The 22,122-nt window shown below is 47.4% G+C and overlaps 1 protein-coding gene across 1 annotated transcript in view; it reads left to right on the forward strand.

Annotated features, from left to right (window-relative positions):
- MMP14 (matrix metallopeptidase 14) overlaps window positions 1-21,788 on the forward strand; it is a 28,814-nt gene extending 7,026 nt beyond the window's left edge. Inside the window, exons 2-10 of the mRNA XM_053261426.1 lie at window positions 2,553-2,701; window positions 7,805-7,927; window positions 8,809-9,116; window positions 9,681-9,842; window positions 10,447-10,610; window positions 12,732-12,870; window positions 14,697-14,847; window positions 17,270-17,385; window positions 19,196-21,788. Of these exons, the coding sequence (XP_053117401.1) occupies window positions 2,553-2,701; window positions 7,805-7,927; window positions 8,809-9,116; window positions 9,681-9,842; window positions 10,447-10,610; window positions 12,732-12,870; window positions 14,697-14,847; window positions 17,270-17,385; window positions 19,196-19,515 (1,632 nt within the window). The 3' untranslated portion in view covers window positions 19,516-21,788. The remainder of the gene's footprint in view (window positions 1-2,552; window positions 2,702-7,804; window positions 7,928-8,808; window positions 9,117-9,680; window positions 9,843-10,446; window positions 10,611-12,731; window positions 12,871-14,696; window positions 14,848-17,269; window positions 17,386-19,195) is intronic.
- The last annotated feature ends 334 nt before the right edge of the window (window positions 21,789-22,122 follow it).

Consider the following 22,122-nt stretch of genomic DNA (forward strand, 5'->3'; position numbering starts at 1 on the left):
GTTTTCCCTACACTTTCCCTCAGTGTTTTTTAAACAACAACAACAACAACAACAAATATACATTTTAAAAGAAGCTTTTTAACAGTCCATCTTTGGTTATATCTGCTAGGCTCTTCGTTTTTATTATTCTCCATTTTTAGCTTTTTAAATAACTTTTAATTTGAAACTTATGGAACAGCAGTGGTAATTCGGATTGTGGTTTTAGCCTGGACTTTTAGCTTGTTTACTTATGTTGGTTAATTTTACCCATTTTATTTTATTTTACCTTGTATCTGTTTTATTGTTGCTAGCTGCCCTGAGCAGTAGTGTACTGGAGGGGCGGGGTATAAATATTTCAAATAAATAAATCAATGATAAGTAGTGGGGTAATAGGAAGGGGTGTGGAGTGGATAGGTAGAAGGGTATATCTTGGAGAGCCAAGCAGGGGAAATGGGTGATGAGACGAGGCTTTGACAATTTTTCTTAGGATCTAGGAGCCAAAAAATTAATAGCCAGACAATGAATACGTTACAAAATTACTGGACTTAGGGATGGAGGTGAGGGGGAGAGTAAATGAGGGAGGGTGGGGGTGAACTGGCTTCTCTTTATCCCCTGTGCAAGTAACCCACCTGGGGCAAATAAAGATTTTATCAAATCGCCCTACCTCTGAATATCCTAGTCTGGGCACCACGGTTAAATTTCTAGGAGCCATGGCTCCCGGGCGACTGGGATTTCTCAAGCCCTGGATCAGAGTGTCTGGGCCATTGGAGTGGATGCTTGAAGATGTGGCCAATGATGGCTTCCCAACCTTGGTTCCCCAGATGTGGTTGGACTAGAACTCCCTTCATCCCCACCCCAGTGGCCGAAGGGGATCATGGGCATTCTAGTCCAACCACATCTGGGGACCCAAGGTTGGGAACCCCTAGCCTATGGGTATCGAGGAAGGCCCCTCAAAGCAACCCGTAATGGCGGGGGTAGTGGCAATTTCCCCCATGTTCCCAAGGCTCTCTTCAGGCGGTCTCCATCCAGCAGTTCCCACATGTTTTGCATTATGTCATGTGGAACGACATTTTAGTTTTTTCGTTTGCAGTTCTGTTGTGTGTCTTATTTGCAGCCCATCCCTGCCACTGGCTCAGAATACATCCCTCCCGCCCTCGCCTTTGGGCTGTTCCAGCGTCCCCAGCAGCACTTCACTACAGGCAGCAGCCTCGTTGCTCTGCTCCTCCTTTCTCAAACTCTTGGGTGTACTTGTGGGGAAGACAGCTGCGGAGGAGGCTGATTGGTGGGAGATCTCGCTTTGCGGCTAGGCATTGGCCTCGGTCATGTCTGGTTTCTCCAGACTCTATGGTGCTGTGGCCTAGCCTTCATTGCGGCGGGTGTCCCTACGTCTGGGCTGCCATTTTTTGTTGCAGGTGGAGGCTTATGTGACTCAGTTTTGCCCTATAATCTTTTTCCTGCACATAGAAATCTAGTATATCAGATATTGTGTCCCCATGTAGTAACCCGTCTAAATGCAAACCAGGGCAGACCCTTCTTAGCAAAGGGGGCAGTTCAGGCTCACTACCTCAAGACCAGCTCTCCTCCCCAAGTATGTCAGGGAGAAGGCGAGGCTGGGATTCTTGGCCTCGATAGGCTGATTTTCTACGTGAACAGGATTTATTTTGAGTGCACACATGCAATCTGAAGTGGTCCAGCCCTAGCACAGGCTTGCTGCTGGAGTGAGAACGAGGCCGATGTGCCCAAATGCTTGAATCCTCTCGACAAGACGCTTGAACAATCTGATGTAGTTTTGTGGGGTCCTTCTCTCCCATTGCCCCCCTGATCATGCCAGCTTTATTCTCTGTGGCAGTGGGGAACCAAGTGGAGAGGACTCAGAATTTTGTTTTACAGTTTAGCTACTGGCCAAGGCGGTGGCTGCAGATCTGATGATCAAAGGGGCTTGCTAGAATTCCCAGCAATCGTGCTGTGGCCATGGATCTAGAGCAGACAAGCCATAACCCTATTCAGACATAACACTGTACGTGTGCACAGATGTCTGAACATGTTGTGTGATTGACTAGACATGTGTTTGCTTTTCAAGTGAATCTGGGAACAGGCACCCCCCCCCGACACACATGGGGGGTACAGATAAGAGCTGGTCTGGTGGTAGCAAGCATGACTTGTCCCGTTAGCTAAGCAGGGTCTGCCCTGGTTGCATATAAATGGGAGACTTGATGTGTGAGCACTGTAAGATATTCCCCTTAGGGGATGGAGCCGCTCCGGGGAGAACAGAAGGTTCCAGGTTCCCTCCCTGGCAGCATCTCTAAGATAGGGCTGAGAGAGATTCCTGCCTGCAGCCTTGGAGAAGCCACTGCCAGTCTGTGAAGACTGAGCTAGATAGACCAAGGGCCTGACTCAGTATATGGCAGCTTCCTATGTTCCTATAACTACTGTACATGCAGTGAACATAATGGGTGAATAACTGCACACAGACTGTATGCATGCTGGACTTAATGTGTGGATAGGGTTCTTGACCCTTCCCATCCTCCCCCCAGCCCTTGTTTCTCATCCCCTTATTTTGACTCCCTCACCAGGCCTGGCTGCAGCAATATGGCTACCTGCCCCCCGGAGACCTCCGCACACACACCCAGCGCTCTCCTCAGTCGTTCTCAGCCGCCATTGCTGCAATGCAGAGGTTCTACGGGCTCCAGGTGACGGGCACAGCTGACGCTGAGACTCTGAAGTGAGTAATCCCTTGTCCCCATCCCCTCCATGCTCCTAAAGCCCTTGACTTCCCCTTTTCTCGATTTAGTAAGAATTCCTCACTGTTGTCCCCGACATCAAGAAGGGGCCTTGAGCACATGTTTGTTCTTTTGCTAGAGCAAACATCTTTCAGTTCCTTTTAAAAATTCCCTTTTTTTAAAAAAGTCCCTTTTTGCAAGCTGGGAAAGAAGAGCGATCCTGTTGACTTTGGTTGGGATTCCTGCGAGCACGGGAGAAACTGTGACAGTGATATTGCTGTCTGCACATATGGCTTGATTCTAAGGGCCCTTCCAGGCGGCAGTAAATTCCTCTGCTCCAAGTGTGAGATTACTTATGCTCCCCACACTCCTGCAAGCTTGCGTTGCCCTTCACAGCATGAGTTCATGCCGTATTCAGACCCAGATCAGGGTCCTTGTGCGTTTTTTGCAGTGTCACCTGCCGGCTGGCTCTTGCTTTTCACGAAGAACTGCCATTTCCCAGAGAAGTCATAGTAATCGGTTCTTTATAGAAAGCAGGAGCTGGCCTGTCGATGGTGCAGCAAAAATCGCAGACGGACCCTGCTCTGGGTCTGAACACGGCGTGAATCTGTGCTGCGAAGGGTGATGGAAGCCTGCAGAAGTGTGTGGAGGGTGAGCAAACTTGTGCTTGGAACAGTGGAATTCTATACAGGGGATGGGTCTGTTCTCAGAGGCAGAGCATCTGCTTTGCAGGCAGAAGGTCCCAGGTTCAAGCCCTGGCAGCATCTCCGAGTAGGGCTGGGAAAGAGTCCGGTCTGAAACCATGGAGATTTGCTGCCAGTCAGTGTAGATAATACAGAGTTAGATGGATCAGTGGTCTGACTCGGTGTAAGGCAGCTTCCTGTCGTTCAGTGGCAGAACTACCCTGCTCACCGAGCAAAGAGCCACCTTTTAAAGTGGTGCTTCTCTTCTATTTAGCAGGGGGAGAGCAACTGGCCCTGTCCAGCCCCAGCACAGCATCCCTCCAGTGGCTGTTGCTGGTGTCAACCTTATGTTTCTTCTTAGACTGTGAGCCCTTTGGGGACAGGCCACCATCTTATTTATGTATTGTTTATCTTTCTATGTAATCCGCTTTGAAAACTTTGGTTGAAGAGTGGTATATAAAAAATATTATTATTAGTAGTAGTAGAGCATCTGCTTTGCATGTCAAACGTCCCAGGTTCAATCCCATCTCCGGGTAGGGCAGGGAAAGACTGCTGCCTGAAATCTTGGAGAGCTGCTGCCAGTCAGTGTAGACTAGAGTAGGCAACCTTGGCATTGCAGCTTGGGGATGATGGGAGTTGTAGTTCAACAGCAGTTGGAGAGCCAAGGTTGCCTACCCCTGATGTGGACAATACTGAACTAGATGGCCCAATGGTCTAACTCGGTGTAAGGCAGCTTCCAATGTCCCTATGGAATTTATTCGCACCTGGAAGGACCCTCTGTCGTACCTATTGTGTGGATCAAAGAGTTTTAACTGGTTGTGGTGTCAGTGGGAATTCTCTCCTGTGACACTGGATCCCAATATTGATTGGGCCAGTGGGGTATATTTGTTAGGGGTGCCTTCTCTTCATGACTTTGATGTCAACCAGTTGGGCAGTTGCTGGGAGAAAGCATGTTCCTTGGTTGGTAGATGGCTTGAGTTTAGAGACGAGAATGGAGGGGGAGCAGAACCGAGGCAGGGTGCCCTGTTGACGCTGGAAAAGCTTCATGGGACAGGAGACATTTTCCAAACACAAGACGCATCGCACAAATGACACATCTCAAGGTTAGGGCAGACAGGCCACCAGGAAATGAGAAAGGACTTTAAAGGACCAAAGACCTACCAACCATGGTTTTCTAGAATGACAGGGAAAATCCTCAAGGGTTCTCAGAATGCTGCTGGTGGGAAGAAGATGTTATGAAACCACCTAAAAGGCCATGATGTAACCGAGCGAAAGACTGGGTTTGTGGTTGTGGCTGAGTGGGAGGCCTCCTGCTTCCAATTCCCAATGCTGGCCAGAAGACATGATGGCTGAGCAGCATCCTGTCCTGAGGGTGGCCCTCATATTGTACACAGGGCAAGCCACGCTTGATGTCGTTATGGTTGACCAGTGGAACTCCATACCACAAGAGGTTGGCAGGAATGCAAAAAAAGAAAAAAGAAAAGAAAAGAGAGAGAGAGTGATTTTAAATAGGTCTCGAGAGCAGCTTCAGAAGAAGAAATGGTGGCTTTTTCTCAGGTTCAGTCAGCAATGGTTGGGCCAATCAGAGATCCTTCAGATCTCCACTATTTGGCATAAAGCTAGGTGGCTTGAAGTAAATGGGTATTCTTTGGCCCAGGGTTTCTCAACGTGTGGGTCCCTAGATGTTATTGGACTTCAACTCCCATAACCCCCAGCCCCAGTAGCCTTTGGTTGGGAATTATGGGAGTTGAAGTCCAATTACATTTGGGGACCCACATGTTGAAAATCCCTGCTTTGGCCTATATAAAGGTGATAAGCTGCTTGCATGAACCTTGCGCTTCCAGAGCTGGCCTTTAGTGTTTGTGTTGGTCAAACAGAACAGGAAATGGTCTCTTTTTAAAGACCAAGCAATGTTGGAAATATCAGATGGAGACTTTTAAATCATACAGAACTCTTCTTTCAGTTTATAATTCCCCTTAGCAGGGGCATTGCTAGGGACTTAAAAGATCTGGGCCCCTCTTTTGACAATTAAATTCAATCACCCTCCCCCAAGAATAATGATGTATTCCAATATTATAATACTGCACCTAGGAAGGTGGAAGCAGCAGGGAGTGAGGTGAGCCTAGGAACATTCTCCCGTGCTCCCTGCAAGGTGCCTCCACAGCTGCTCTTCCATTCTGGAAGAGGTCATGGAGGAGGGAGGTGGCTGCTGAGATACAGGGCTCTTAGCAACCCACTGGGGGCCTGTGCCCATGGGCCACCCACTAATGACTCCCCTGCCCCTTGGACAAGATGCTTGATGCTTAATCAGGGCGCCAGCAGGCCTCTCATTTAGTGTCCAGTTCGTGTGGGGCTGGGAACTTCGATTGCCTCTTTCTTTGCTCAAATGAGGAGGGAGGCGATGGAACTCCTTAGCGCAATGCATGCTGGATACTGAGTGGTTGGCGGGGAGGAACTGCAGCTGATGGGGAGTGGAGGGGTGTTTGGGCCCGGCCGCAGGGCCTGGGAGAGTGTGGGGCTGGGGGTGATTGCCCAAAGGAAGGGCCTGCCAACACAGACCCACCAGATGCCTCTGAGAAGGCCACAGGCAAGAGGTGAGGGCATGCCCTCTCTCCTGCTGCTGCTCCCCTGCAACTGGGATTCAGAGTAGGGTTGCTTATGTTCCACTGCTCGAATAAGGGACGCGAGTGGGGGAATATGCAGGAGTAATTGGGAGCCGGGGTGCTCTGCATTTTTACCACTTTCAACTTAAACTGTGGTACAAGTTACAACTTAGATAGCTTCTCCTCTGCTGATTGATATAACCATGGTTAGCTAGAATGAGTGTGATGTCATTTTGTTTCCTAGAAAGAGAAGCATTGTTAGCCAGTAAAAATAGGTTTCTTACATGAGCACTATCTAGTAGTCATTGCCTACATGATTTTCATGATCCTGACACCTGGATAATGACGTTAGCCAATCATTGATGGCTGCTAATGTGAATGTTTTTGTTGATGTCCCCAATATGGGGCTGTTGGCAACCCAAAGCCTGCGGCCCACCAGAACCGCAGAGTTATCTGGTAGGGAGGGAGAAGGGAAAGGAGTTGGAACTCATTAATTATTCAGTCATTAGTGAAAATAACTGGTTTGATCTGAACCATAGGTTCTTCCCATTCACTGAAAAAAAAGGGACAAATAGACCCCATAAGGCAGGGATTCTCAGTGTTGGGTTCCCAGATGTTAGTGGACTTCAACTCCCATAATCCCAAGGCCCAGTGGCCTTTGGTTGGGGATTATGGGAGTTGAAGTCCAATAACATCTGGGGACCCAACGTTGAGAATCTCTGCCATCAGGGACAGTCAATTCCAGTCAATTTTGGACTGAAATAAGGGACGCCCTTGCTAATAAGGGACTTTTGGTAACCCTAATTCAGAGCCATCATGCCTCTGAGGCTAGAGGTGGCCTACAGCCACCAAACTAGTAGCATGGAGGGCAGGTCTATTGAGAGACCTGTCCTCCATGAATTTGTCCAAGTGTCTTTTAAAGCCATCCAAGCTAGTGGTCACCACCATGTCCCATGGCAGAGAATTCCATAGATTAATTACAGTATGCGCTGTGTGGAAAAGTACTTCCTTTTGTCTGTCCTAAATTTCCTGGCCTTCAGTTTCATGGGATGACCCCTGGTTCTAGTGTTGTGAGAGAGGGAGAAAAATTTATCACTGTCCACTCTCTCTACTCCATGCATAATTATATACACTTCTATCATGTCTCACCATAGGTGCTTCTTTTCCAAACTAAAAAGCCCCAGATGCTGTAGCCTTGCCACATAAGGAAGGTGCTCCAGGTCCCTGATCAACTTGGTTGGCCTCTTCTGCACCTTTTCCAGTTCTACAATGTCCTTCTTAAGATATGGTGACCAGAACTTCACGCAGTCCTCCAAATGTGGCCGCACCATAGATTTGTCTTATAATAATTAGCATTTTTATTTTCAATCCCCTACCTAATGATCCCTAGCATGGAATTTACCTCTTTCACAGCTGCTGCGCACTGAGTCAACACTTTCAACAAGCTGTCTGCTGCGACCCCAAGATCCCTCTCCTGGTCAGTCACTGACAGCTCAGACCCCATCAGTGAATTTGTGAAGTTGGGGTTTTTCTTCCCCAATATGCATCACTTTACACTTGCTTACATTGAACTGCATTTGCCATTTTGTCGCCCTCTCCTCCAGTTTGGAGATATCCTTTTGGAGCTCCTCACAATCTGTTTTGTATTTCACTACCCTAAATAGTTTAGTGTCATCTGCCAGTTTGGCCACTTCGTGCTTGCCCCAACTTCTAGATCATTTATGATGTCTCTATGAAACCCTGAGAGATGGGCAGTGCCATGGAAGCTCTCCTCTCTCAGATGCAACTGGAACCCTAAAATGCCTTTCTCTTCTTTCAGGGCCATGAAGAAGCCCCGCTGTGGCGTCCCGGATAAATTCGGAGCAGAGATCAAAGCCAATGTACGCCGGAGACGCTACGCCATCCAGGGGCTGAAGTGGCAACAGACTGACCTTAGCTTTTGGTGAGGTTTGAAAGAGGTTGAGGAGTCAGTCTGGGGCAGAGAGGGGGTAATGCATGGGGAGGGAGAATGAATTATCTTTGGCACTGGATGCATCGAGGGAGAGGGGCAGACGATACAGAGAGCTTTGTGAAGTTGACCTGGTTCTCAGAGAGAATGCCAACAGGACATATTCTTAAGCACAGTTTAATCATACTGACGATTGCCAGTGGGGATGTTTTGTTATTGTAACATTTTATGGGAACGGAAGGAAACAAAACTGAGTTTCAGGCAACATGATGAGCTTTAGAGTAAGGGACATGGGGAGGGGCCAAGAGCAGCATGAAATGAAAGCCCCTCCCACTATTTGATGGAAGCCCCTCCCTGGATTTCTGGTTTCCTGCTTCTCTCATTTGAACACACAGCATGCATGTTCTCAGATATTCCTTTGCAAAAACGTAAGATCTCTAGCTACTTTAAATGAAAGAAAAGAGGTTCTCTACAAGCCTGTAGATCCAGCACTATGAAACTGGATTCTGGACTGATTTCTTGTTATTTCGCACTCTATCCTTTGGTGTTTTTCAACGTTTCCAATGTGGCTGTCAAAAGAAGGGAAGGAGTTATAGTCCTTTGTAAAAGGCATGTGTGGGGGAAAGGTAGCTAAAAGGGGCTGAGAAAAGAGGGGATGCTTGGGAGATAAATTATAGCAGAGAACTGGGGGTTTGTGGGACAGTGGAGAAGCAGGTGAGAGATGCTGGGTTGATTGGGGGAGCCTTGAGGAGGTCCTGAAGGAGGTTTCCAGACTCAGAGGCCTTTCCCTCGCGGTGTGGGAGATGGCGGCATGGTCACTTTTGGGGTGAGATCCTCCAAGGCACTGGGACTCCCAACATTTGCCTCCTCTGCAGCATCCAGAACTATACGCCCAAGGTGGGCGAGCACGCCACTTTCACTGCAATCCGGCGTGCTTTCAGCGTGTGGCAGTCGGTAACACCACTGCGTTTCCGAGAGGTGCCCTACTCGGCTGTGCGTGAGGGCCGTGAACCCCAGGCTGACATCATGATCTTCTTCGCCGAGGGTTTCCATGGCGACAGCACACCCTTCGACGGCGAGGGAGGCTTTCTGGCCCATGCCTATTTCCCGGGCCCTCACATTGGCGGTGACACTCACTTTGATGCTGCTGAGCCCTGGACGTCACGCAATGATGACCTGAGTGGTGAGGAGAACTTGAGGATGGGGAAGAGAAATGGTGGGATGTTGGGGATCGGAGGATGTGCATGTGCTTACGTGAAGGATGAAGATTTCTATGTGCGTGAGTCATATTGGGTAACGTGAGAGAAGGCGAAAAAGGAGGAGAATGGACTGGTGGGTAATCCCCATCTTGGCTACTCATCGACTCAAGACATACCACAACAGAGCTTCCTTTTTCCAGTTCCCTACATGTCTCATGTTGTAACTCGCTCTAGACAAGAAAGAAGGGCTTCCTAGGGAGAAAAAGCCTGGCATCTAATTCCTTATTCTCTTCTTAACCAGCCTGTTTGGGATTTGAACTCGTGCTCAAGGGGAAATGGCCCCATATCCCATTCCACAATGCCTTCTTGAACTAAATAGTCTTGGGTCTACCGTGAAGGAAAATGTCCCTCCTCAATATTTCAACACTCTTTGAACCTCCAACTTGAGGGGAATTTGCTTGCTCAGAAAGATAGATTATTCACTTTTGTTAGCTAATTCTGAAGGATGTTGAAGTAATGTCTGAGGTGTCTCCATTTTTTCCTCACAGGAAATGACATTTTCCTTGTGGCCGTGCATGAACTCGGCCATGCCCTGGGTCTGGAACACTCAAATGACCCATCCGCCATCATGGCACCTTTCTACCAGTGGATGGACACAGAAAACTTTGAATTGCCTGAGGATGACCGGCGTGGCATTCAGCAGCTGTATGGTATGACCCGTGTTGCCCCAGTGTGACCTCTGACCTCTTGATCTGGTTCTTGATCTGCTTCTCTTGTTCTGCTCTTCTGAGAGGTCGGTGACTAAAAATAACTGTATTTAACACCAGTTGTTCCCTCAGTGCTGCCCAATTGAGTGTGCCTCAAGAAGATGGCGGCCATGATTTTTTTGGCCTTCCACCACTTGTGGGGGCTTCTCGTTCTGGTCCCTCTCAGAGCTGCTTTTCTTATCTCATGTTGAGGCTGGATGTCCCATTTGGAATGAAGATACTTTTACTGTTGCAGGCTATGATGGAGGGAGACACCCCCTGCTGCTTGTGCTGTAGCATGTGGTAATGGGAGATATAGTGCCTCTGAATATGGAGGCTTCCTCTTTAGCTGTTATGGCTAAAAGCCATTTATGCTAGTGGTCATTGATATACTACCAATGATAGTGATCATGGCAGTCCCTAGCTATGATCTTGGTCCTTTAACACTTCAGTCATTTATTGGGCCAGACATTTCTATGTAGCGCGCGCTCTCTCTCTCACTTCCTCAGTCCTACCCTGCTCTCAAAAGGCAGGGATTGAAATTAACCCTTTACATCTTTGTTTCCAGGGTCTCAAAGCGGCCACCCCAGTCAACCTTCGCAGATCCCCCCCACAACCAGGAAACCCCACGTTCCTGATCGGCCACCCCACAACCCACCATACGGCCCCAACATCTGTAATGGTAGATTTGACACCATTGCTGTGCTAAGGGGCGAAATGTTTGTCTTCAAGGTGAGGCTAGTGGGAGGAACATTATTAGAGCTCGGGGTTATGGGTTGGTTGGAGGGCATCCATCAAGGCTATCTCTTTCTGTTCTATTAGTAACCTTATTAGATGGGCTGTGTTCTGCTCTGAAACAGCTTATCAGAATTCTGCCACAGAGTCACCTAAATTCTGCGCTGAGAAAAACTAGATTCTGCAACCTTTACAAAACATGCATATTCATCACATCTATGCATATCTGCCTATTTTGCATAACTTACTAGGTTTCGCCTTGCCATGGTTAACAGACAAAGAGAACTATGCAGGCTACTGCAGCCCATTCCCTTAACTATTGAAAATTTTGCATTAAATCCGTTCTGGCTTACGATATTTCATCAGGCAGCACCTATATAGGTGGATCTCGTTATCTGTGTGGTTTCCATTTGCAGCTAGAACCACAGATAATGGAACCACAGATAACAAGACATTGGGGCTATTCTGACGATCAGCAAAAATTGGGCTAGGAGAGCCTAGCCCGATTTTTGCAGGTCGTCAGAACCACCGGGCTTGGCTGCGAGCCCAGTGGTTCTAGAGCGGGTAACCCGCTCAAGAACCCCTGCCCCAAAACCAGGTTTGCAGAGCGAGTGCTCCGCAAACCTGATTTCCAAAATCATGAGTAGCCCCCTGGAAGGGAGGCAAAAAGCTGCCTCCCGACTCTGGGGGTCTCCCCAGTATGCCCTGCTCGCTTGTGCAGGGCATATTGGGGCCTCTGGGGGCCGTGCAACCCCCGAGCTCCCCAGCCCCTGCCGGCTCCGTCTCAGAGCCGGCAATCGTGTGGGCAGCCGATCCGGCCGCCCAGGGCTCCCTTCCCGCTCACCACCCCAAACCGGGTCTCACAGATTGTGAGACCCGGTCCATTGAGGCTATGGGAATTGAGGGGTTAGGTTGCTCAGGATCGAAAAAAAGGGCATAAAATGGCTAAAAATGGAAAAAAAAGAAAAATAAAGTGCCATACTGTTCTCTGAAGGTCTCCAGCTGTCCAGCAGTGCTCCCCCCACAATTGCCTAATTTTCCACATCGGAACATTGGAAGCTGCCATATACTGAGTCAGACCATTGGTCTCTCTAGCTCACTATTGTCTTCACAGACTGGCAGCGACTTCTCCAAAATATCTCCCAACCCCCCCAAATATTTTTTCCACAAAAGAGCTACAAAATGGCTCCTTTCAACAAAACGGTGAAACCTAGGAACTGTGGATACATGGATATTAACCTTTTATTTAACCACGTATACCGAGGTCGAGCCTCCATTGCCCGACTACAGATGTGCGAAACCACGTTGTCACGACTGCGAGTGACAAGGTCCATCTGTACATTTTCAGGCTTGCCTACTAAGGGTTAGAAACTTAAGGGAAAAAAATTAATTGGCAGGATACTGAAATCTGTGCTCAAATTCCTTGTTAGCGCAGCTAGATTGCATAAATGGCTTGGGTCCAAGGTATTTAAGAGAGTGCCTTCTTCTTCACCAACCCCACCGCATGTTAAGACCATCTGGGGAGGCCCGTGGCGAATCAAAACCGGGCTGTTTCTAGAGTTGCCCCAGGACTCTGGAATGCGCTTCCTAAAAAAAATAGAGTTTCCCCTTCTCTGAATGTTTTTAAGAAGGACCTAAAAACATACCTGTTTAGTCAGGCTTTTAGTTTATAGTTTCAAAGCTTCAGTTTTAGAGCTTTTATTTTAAATTGTTTTATGTTAATGTTTTAATTGGTTTTATATTGAGAACCACCCAGGGACATTTTTGTATGGGGCGGTATAGAAATGCAATAAATAAACTAACAAACAAATAAATAAAAAATCGCAGAATACAGAAGGCCTTGACCATTACTGTACCCACTAACGTTCACCCTAACACCAACAATATACTCATATTCCCCCACTGATTTCTGTCAAGCATTCACACAGGTCATATATGCATGGCTGCATGTATTTCTAGCTGGGGGAAAGCAGGAACATCAGAATTCTGCTGCATGTGTAAATTATGCAGATTAAGCCAATATGCCCGATTTTCTTATTTTGCACAATTTATTCAGCATTTTTAAACTACTTTGCATAACTAAACACAGATACACTGACGAAATATTTCCCTTTCCAGGACAAATGGTTTTGGCGAGTCCGGAATAATCGTGTGATGGAAGGCTACCCTCTCCCGATTGGCCAGTTCTGGGTTGGCCTCCCTGCGACCATTAATACAGCCTATGAGAGGAAAGATGGGAAATTTGTCTTCTTTAAAGGTAAGTGGGCTTTTACATGCTCTTTTGGCCTGGGGGCTGTGAAGTATTTTTGGGGGTGCTAATGTATTCTTCAAACATCTTTATTACTGTATTCTCTCCCCCCTCCCCCAAATTTTCCTTTCTTAATGCAGGGCTGCACAACTTGGCTCCCCCAGCTGTTGTTGGACTACAACTCCTATCATCCCCAGCCACAGTGGTCAATAGTTGGGATGATGGAAGTTGTAGTCCAGCATTTGCAGGAGGGCCAAAATTGTGCAGTCTTGAGTTAATGCAACCTGAAAATACTGTTAGTATGTGATAGTTGGTGAAACAGACTGGTTCCAGATCGGCAAAGGAGTAAGACAAGGCTGTATACTTTCTCCTTATTTACTCAACTTATATGTGGAACATATACTGAGGGAAGCTGGATTGGAAGAAGATGAGCGTGGTTTAAACATTGGAGGAGGAAACATCAGTAACCGGCGCTACGCTGATGACACCACTCTGATAGCTGAGAATGCGGATGATCTGCAAGCTCTAGTAATGAAAGTCAAGGAGCACAGTGAGAAAATGGGACTATGATTAAATGTCAAGAAGACTAAACTAATGACAACTGGTACAGCAACCAGCCTCAGAATTGATAATGAAGACAATGAAGTGGTGGATAGCTTCTACCTTTTAGGATCAACCATCAACAGTAAAGGATCCAGCAGTCAAGAAATACGCCAGACCAGCACTTGGTAGGGCTGCAGTGAAGGCCTTGGAAAGGATATTTAGATGCCATGACGTGTCTATACCTACAAAGATTTGAATCGTTTGGACAATGATTTGCCCCATGACACTCTATGGATGCGAAAGCTGGACTTTGAAGAAGCAAGATAGAAAAAGCATTGACGCTTTTGAACTTTGTTGCTGGAGAAGACTTTTGAGGATACTATGGACAGCCAGGAAAACAAACAAATGGATCATAGAACAAATCAATCCAGAATTTTCACTCGAGGCACAAATGACCAGCCTCAGACTATCATATTTTGGACACATTATGCAAAGACCCAACTCCCTTGAGAAGTCTATAATGCTGGGGAAAGTTGAACGAAAGAGAAGAAGAGGACGACCAGCAGTAAAGTGGACGGACTCGATTACAACAGCAATGAATTCACCACTGAGAGACCTTCAAGGCCAAGTGGAAGACAGATCATCCTGGAGAGAATCTATCTATGTGGCCGCTAAGAGTCGACACCAACTTGACGGCACTCAAATCAATCAATGTGATAGTTTAAACTTTCTAAATCAGGGGCTCCTAATCATGCGTTGGACTGTAGCTCACATCATCCTCTCTGGCCATTGTGGCTGTGGGTGATGGACGTTGTAGCCCAACAACACCTGAGGACCCAAGGTTGGAAACTCCTGCTCTGAATTATCAGTTACCGCAGTAAGGATGTGCATGGAACCGGTTCCGTGCACTCCGGGGGGGGGGTTCTTTAAGGTGCAGGGGAGGTGCTACCTACCTGCCAGCCCCCACCCCCCTGCTTCCCCCCTGCTGGTGCTCTCGCAAAAAGTGGACGTGTGGGGCTGCAGTGTGCCTCCCTGCAGCCCCGATCAGCGTTGGCACGGAAGTGCTGAGAGAGCGCTTGGGTTGATGGGAGTTGTAGTCCAACAACGCCTGGGAACTCAATCTAGGTGAATACTATTTCTGGCAGCCATCACTGGCTGTAGACTAGCGCTAGAGTTTGATGTGCAGTGAGTTGAGCATGTGGGTTGGTCATCTGCCTCTAGAGAGTGCTAAATCCGTTCAAGACTGGCTGCTCAGTGCACCATGGGAAACCTGGTTGCCTTTCTTCTTACAGGAGACAAGCACTGGGTCTTCAATGAAGCCACTTTGGAACCGGGATACCCCAAGCACATAAAGGAACTGGGCAGAGGGCTTCCTACGGACCGGATTGATGCCGCACTTTTCTGGATGCCGAGTGGAAAAACGTATTTCTTCCGGGGAAATAAGTGAGTTGTTGATAACTGATTGTCCATTGCTGTTTTCTGTTAACCTCCCTGTTAGTGATGTTGGAGTGGCAGGCTAGCTAGGGGGCTCCTGGGAACAGTGGTGGCTGGTGCCACCCCCCCCCCACCAAATGGTGGTGTTCAAAGCTCCACCTACTCAAATGTGTTCCAGCTCCTCCCACACCTTTAGCTCCACCTCTGACTACCATTGTCTTTGGCATCATGCTTTGCAGAAATGTTACTTGCTGTCCCCCAGGGGCTGTACACAAAGAGTGGGGTACTGAAATGGAAGGTTGTATGGATTGGGACTATGGAATTGGCTTCTCAGGGTGAGGTGGGGAATGAGCCAGAAGGACTGAATTTTTAGAGACAAAGGAGGTCTTGGGTTAACACAAGAGCATAAGAAAAGCCCTTCTGGATCAGGCCCAAGGCCTATGTAGTCCAGCACCCTGTTTCACACAGTGGCCCACAGGCAAGAGGTGAGGGCATGCCCTCTCTCTGGCTGTTGCTCCCCTGCAACTGGTATTTGGAGGCATATTGCCTCTGAGGCTGGAGGTGGCCTATAACCACCAGACTAGTAGCCATTGGTAGACCTGTCCTCCGTGAATTTGTCTAAGCCCTTTTAAAGCCATCCAAGCTAGTGGCCATCACCACATCCCGTGGCAGATAATTCCATAGGTTAATTATGTGCTGTATGAAAAAGTACTTTCTTTTGTCTAAAATTCCTGGCCTTGAATTTCATGGGATGAGCCCTGCTTCTAGTGTTGTGAGAGAGTGTTGCAAGATAGTCAGTCAGACAGGATAATCAACTCGCTGAATTATGCGTCCTTCAGAGTGGGTGACACAATTGTTTCTGTTTTCAGGGTATAATTGCTGAGGAGCATTTGTGATTTGCCCTGAACTCTGGGTTAGAGTGGGCTACACATTTAAGTATACAGATGATGCTTCTGCTAATTATGGGGCAAAGCAAAGAGCCAAAGAGCACTGCTTACACATTTCTAGCTACAATGAAAGGGTATGTGTCTCCTGGATTCAAGCAATAACCAAAATACAATAAGAATCCAAAGGCCTACTAAACAGACCCTTTGGATTCTTATTGCATTTTATAGATTTCTAAGCCTTCAGGGATAGAAACATTATTTTATTTTTTAAAAAACTTGTATTTATTTATTATTTATTTAAAACATTTATAACCTGCCCCTCCAGTACACTCCTGTGCGGGGCGGCTCAGAAGTGAGATTCTGAGGATATAGAATTCTGTAGCCAGCCTCAGAATCCCTGCTTGCATGATGGATCATGTAGTCGATAAAATTCTGGGCAAAATGGACTCATTTCTGGCATGACTCGAGACCGAAAGGTGTAGCTTTTTTCAGCTAGTGTGCTGTTGATTACTTGGCCTGCTTTCCTAAGGGTATTAACCTGGAAATAAGTCCCAGACTGAAATCAATGCAACCTGTTTCTGGGTAAACATTTTACTTGGAGTTCCTCAAGGAAGAACCTCTTCCAGCACTCTTTTAGGGATGTGCACAAATGTTTTGGTGGGGCGGGGAATGGTACCTTCAAGCATGAGTAAAGCAGGTCCTTACCCGCTCCTCCGCTGCTTTTCCGGGCGTGGCGCTGCACTGCTCAGAAGTCCACACATGGCTGTGGGGCTTCACCCAGCAGCCTGTGCGCGCCGGTGAGACGCACATAGCCACTGCGCATGCATCCCGCCACTGCGCGCAGGCTGCTGGGTGAAGCCCCACGGCTGCACGTGGACTTCTGAGCGGCCCAGAAAAGCAGTGGGGTGGTGGTGGAGCAGGTAAAGACCTGCTTTATTCACTGCTCCCCGCCCCGCCGAAACGATTCAGCAGATGCACTGAATTGATTCGGCACATCTCTACTGGACGTGCCGAATCGATTCGTGAACATCCTTAACAGAGCTCAGAGAGATGCCCCTATGAGGCTCACGACTAGGGCATGCAGATGATGGCCTTCACCTGTTTGTCCCCAGTATCCCAGTGATATACTGCCACTATACACGGAGGTTCCATTAGCTGTCAGAGCTACTTGCTACTGCTAGACCCATCCTCTGTTAATTTGTCTAACATCTTCTGAAAGCCCTTGCCACGTCTTGCTATGATGCAGGGGTTCTGAGTCTTGGCTGCCCAGATGTCCTTTGACAGCAGCTTCTGTCATCTGCAGGGGATGACTGGAGTTGTAGTCCAGCAACATCTGTGGGCCCAAATTTGAGAAATGCTGTCATAATGAATCCCAAAAGTGAAGTAACGCGTCATCTGCCCACAACTGGGAGGTTTGACTATAGTCGCTACAGTCTCCTTGCTCATCTCATTAGGGGCACTTTTACCAAAGGGAACCAATTTAATTTGTTGTATTTCTCCTCCCCGTCCCGCCATCTAACATGATGTTCTTTTTCATTGTCCAGATATTATCGCTTCAGTGAGGAGACCCGATCAGTCGACGCAGATTACCCCAAGAACATTGATGTCTGGGGTGGGATCCCTGAATCACCTCGTGGGGCCTTTATGGGCAGCGACGAGGGTAAGTGGGGAGAGGAGGGAGGGATGTGGGGAGTGGGGGCAGGAGCCACTCTGGGGCAGGGAGAAAGGGGAAAGAGAGCCCTTTCTAGTACAAAGCTCAGAGGGACATAATTTGCTGGTTATTTAGGTATATAAAGAACAATTTCCAATTTTCCTGCATGTGCTAATGCAGGGCCTCTGGCTGTTTTTGGACTACAATTCCCATCATCCCCAGCTGCAGTGCAGCTGGGATGATGGGAGTTGTGGTCCAATAACGGCAGGAGAGCATCTGGTGGCCATCTCTGTGCTAGCATGACCAAATAACAGAAACCAGAATGGAGTTGTTCAGAGAAACGGGCAGAATTCTCAAGGCTGGGACATCAAGGCTGGAGAGCTAACTTAGCCCCCTATCATGAGCGCTGCGTAGGGGATACTGGCTGACACCCTAACTGAATTACTCCTGAGTAGTCCTATTGCAATTAAGTTGCCCTGTTACTTCTGAGTAGTACTGTTGACTAGTTGCTAATCATTGCTGCAACGGTTGAGAGCCAGTTTGGTGTAGCGGCTAGACAGTGTTGGACTAGGACCAGAAAGACCTGGGTTCAAAGCCTCTGTTCAGCTCCAGCCTCAGGGGCTGACTGTGTCATGTGCTCTCAGCCTAACCTACCTCACAGGGTTGCTGTGCTACTAAAAGTGGAGAGAAAGTCCCATGTATGCTGCTCTGAGCTCCTTGGAGGAAGGCAAGAATATAAGGAGCCATAAATAAATAAACAACAAGGAGTTGTGATAAGAACTAATTGGCCTACTTTGTTTTCACAATAATCTTGATAATTACCATTTTCACAAGTTAGCCCACTTCTGCCTCATGATCGTGCACCATCTTGAATTGCGGTGAATGATACCATCACAAACTACGGTGTTGAAGTGCCCCTATGTGTCACTACAACAGTACCAAATTTGGTCCGATTCAGTTAGGTGGTTCACAAGTTAGCCCACTTGTGCCTCAAACATTCACGCAGCCGCCATCTAAAATTGGGGTGGATGACATCATCACAAACTGTTGAGGTCTTCCTATGTGTCTCTACAATGGTTCCAAATTTGGTTCAAATTTGGTTAGGCAGTTCACATGATAGTCCACTTGGACCTCAAATGTTCATGCTTCTGCCATCTTGAATTGGAGTGGATGTCATCTTCACAAACTACACCACTGAGGTGTCCCTACAACTGTAGCAAATTTGGTCCAAATCAGACCAGGCATTGTGAAGTTGGTAGGGACACACACACACACACACACAGACACACGCTGGAAACTTTTTTTTGAAAAAGGAAATGTTTTACACCAAGGCTTGGTGTAAAAATTCAAAGATGGTAGCTGAAAGCAAAATGTAGGTTCCAAATTCCCTGTTTGTACAAAAAACTGGATTTGGGAAACAAAAGTTTTCTTCCAAAACTTAGCTGCAGAACGCAGATTGTTGTATTATTTGGGCTTCAAATCTTCACAGGAACTAAAATGTAGCTTTCAAGACTCTTATATTAAAAATGATGTTGTAGTAATCACATGAAAAGTCCCATACTTAAAAAAAAAAAGTTTCAAAAATGTCATTATTCCCTCCCGAGTTTTGTCAGAAGAAATGTATTATGTACTATTATTTCAAGTATGTAGTACACCGCTCTGGGCTCCTTGGAGGAAGAGCGGGATATAAATGTCGTAGTAGTAGTAGTAGTAGTAGTAGTAGTAGTAATAATAATAATCTTGCATTAATTTCCCCTGCTGCAAAGTTTCTCAGCTTAATTCTCTCTCCTTCCCCTTTTTTGTCTGGCCCTCCATATAGCTTTCACCTATTTTTACAAGGGGGACCGTTACTGGAAGTTCAACAACGAGAAGCTGAAGGTGGAGCCGGGATACCCCAAGTCAGTACTTCGGGACTGGATGGGATGTAGTTCAGGTGGCCGCCAGGACGAGGGGGAAGAGGTGATCATCATTGAGGTGGACAATGCCGACGAAGGGGAGGTGAATGCAGCCGCCGTGGTGCTGCCCATCTTGCTGCTTCTCACGGTCATTGCCTTGGGGGTCGCCCTGTTCTTCTTCAAACGCTACGGCACGCCCAAACGGTTGCTGTACTGCCAGCGCTCCCTGCTGGACAAGGTCTGACAGGGGCGGGTGCTCGACGTGGGCTGGGGGCGCAGGGCACTCCTCTCTCCCGCCGTTGGCCACAACCTCTCCTCCCTCCTCCTGCGCTCCTTTCTTGACCTCCCTTCTGGTTGCCATGCTCTTTCGGTTGTGTCGGGCTGCCTTCCCTGCAGCCACGTTTCCTCTTTCTTTCCCCGCCTGCCTTCCTTTTGGCCCTGGCCTTGCTCCCGCCACGTTCCATCCTCCTTTCTTCAATGCGTCCTGCCCTCCACCTTCTGCTCCCCTTTCCCACCATCTTTTCCTTCTGCAGCAGCTCACCTCCCCCTGCTCCCTCCTTCCCGACTTCACACCCTCCACTCTCTGCGTTTCCCCCGGTTTCCAAACAGAGAGTGTGCTGAGCGCACTCATTCATGCCACCCAAGGAGGCAAAAGCAGACCTCTCTCCGTGCCGATTTTGGCTCAGCTGGCCCCACTGCAGCCTTCCCGCTGCAGGGCACCCCTTGACCTTGCGGGAAAAGGAGACTTCGTGTTGACCTGTCAGCTTGCAAAGTAGCAGGGTAAGCCAACACTGTGAACACCCACCTTGGCCCTGGCAGGATCAGGGGTTAAATTATCGGGATGAGAACCCTCTGTCTGAAACATCAGTCACAAGAACTGCCCCTCCCCAACTAAATATTCTCTTTGTGCTCTTGTATATATATCTCCCGTTTCTCCGGGGACAAATGGATATTACTGGTGAGCATGAAATTGGAAGCCCTTCATTAGCTTGTTGAAGAATGAGAGTGGGGCAGGGTAGGGCAGATCTAAGAAGGTGTGGCTTCGGGTAAGGATGCCTATTGGGGGCCTGTGGGGGAGGAGTTACATATTTTTGCCTAGCAGTGGGCGGAGCTATATAGATGAAAGAGGGAAACTGCAGCATTCCAATAGGGGCAGGGATGTAGCTGTTATAGCATTCCAAAGGGAACAATATCATTCTAATGGGCATGGCTTGAAAAAGGGAGGGAGGGGCCACGGCTGACCAATAGAGGCGCTGATGTAGATTACCTGGTAGGGCAGGGGTGGCCAACCTGATGCTCTCCGGCAGCTGGGAATGATGGGAGTTTTATCCAACAGCAGCTGGGGAGCCTCAGGTTGGCCACTCCTACAATAGGGAGTAGAAGGGAGGGCAGTTGGTGGAACACAATGGGTGGAGCCTAAAATGTGGGGGTGTGGCATTACTGCCCCTTCCTCTTAAGGGTGGGAGGGACCTCTTAAAGGGCCAGCCCTGGTCTGGGGGCCAGGGGGAAAGCAGGGGTTCCTCCCATGCTTGAAGGGGGAAATGGGCCCTTGGTCCCCTGAATGCAGTAGAGAATGGGGCACATTTGAGCACAGGAGAGAAGGGAGGAAGGAAGGATAGTTGTCTTGGTCTGGAGGAGGAGAAGGTGGTATAGATGGTGGAATGAGATGAAAGCAGCAACATATTTTGGCAGCATGGCTTGCATAAAGTGCAAGCATATACCTGCATAAAAGTTTACAATGGTAACTTCTAATCTGTTCTGGATTTTCCAAACCAAAACCCCCCCAGCAAATTGCCAAAACATCAAAAAAGAAGAATACAGAAGCCTTACACCAACAGTTGCCTCCAATTGCCTTATCCTTCTTTCTTAGGGAAATTTGACTTTAATGTTTTGTTTTTGGGGGAGTTGAATATGTAATTTTTTAATTATTCTATAGAAAATAAATGTCTTTTTAAAAAATGGGATAAAACTAGTGCATTAACAGGGTGGGAAGAAAATAGAACAGGGGTGGGAGGTGAGCCCCAAAATCCTGCAGGTCGGGAATGGGGGGTCTAAACTCTCCCTCCTGTTCAGACCATTTTTAATTGGGGTGGCGGGTCGATGCTAGGGTTTTTTGTTTTCAAATGGTCTCCAAACGGAATTAAACTGTGTTTAACGATACATTTGTGTTTGTGGGTGGGTTTTAATATTGTTTGTTGTTCCACTTTATTATTATTGTTATTATTATTATTATTGTGCTATTAATAATAAACACCCATTCTTTGGCAGGGGGATATACACGTTGCTAGGAAGCCTGTAGGCTGTTCAATTTTGTTATTCCTTTAATGTTTAGCAATAAAAACCCCATTTCTGGGTGGAAATGGACTCAAAATGCTGGGAGTTTTTAAAGTTTTTTTTTTTTAAGTTTCCCACACAAGTTGTTCATTGCTATTTTGTTATTAAAAAGAATCGAAAAATAATTTTTTTTAAAAAAACCCACAATAATAAATGCTGGAATTTCCCCCCCTTTTGATAGTATTGTGTATTAAAGTGTGGTTTATTTTGCTTTTGGGGAAATAAATAAATACTCGGAGGGATTTGGTTACAGTTCTGGAATGTTTGCACCCTGCCAGTATCCATAGGCTAAATATCCATATAAATATCTGTAACCTAAAAAGGCTGGAACTGCTTGTTGAGAAATTCACTGTGCATGCATGGCCCGTAAAGGGTTAACAGTCTTGGAATAAGTGTACTTATTTGTTTTTAATATTTCAGTTGCTGCTCTTCCTCCAAGGAGCAAACCAGAGTAGCTAACAAATCTGAGTTTTTAAAAAAATAATAAGTAATCCAAAATGAAACATTTAACTGGAAC

Source organism: Hemicordylus capensis, chromosome 6 (genome assembly GCF_027244095.1).
Source record: "Hemicordylus capensis ecotype Gifberg chromosome 6, rHemCap1.1.pri, whole genome shotgun sequence".
NCBI classification, from domain to species: domain Eukaryota; kingdom Metazoa; phylum Chordata; class Lepidosauria; order Squamata; family Cordylidae; genus Hemicordylus; species Hemicordylus capensis.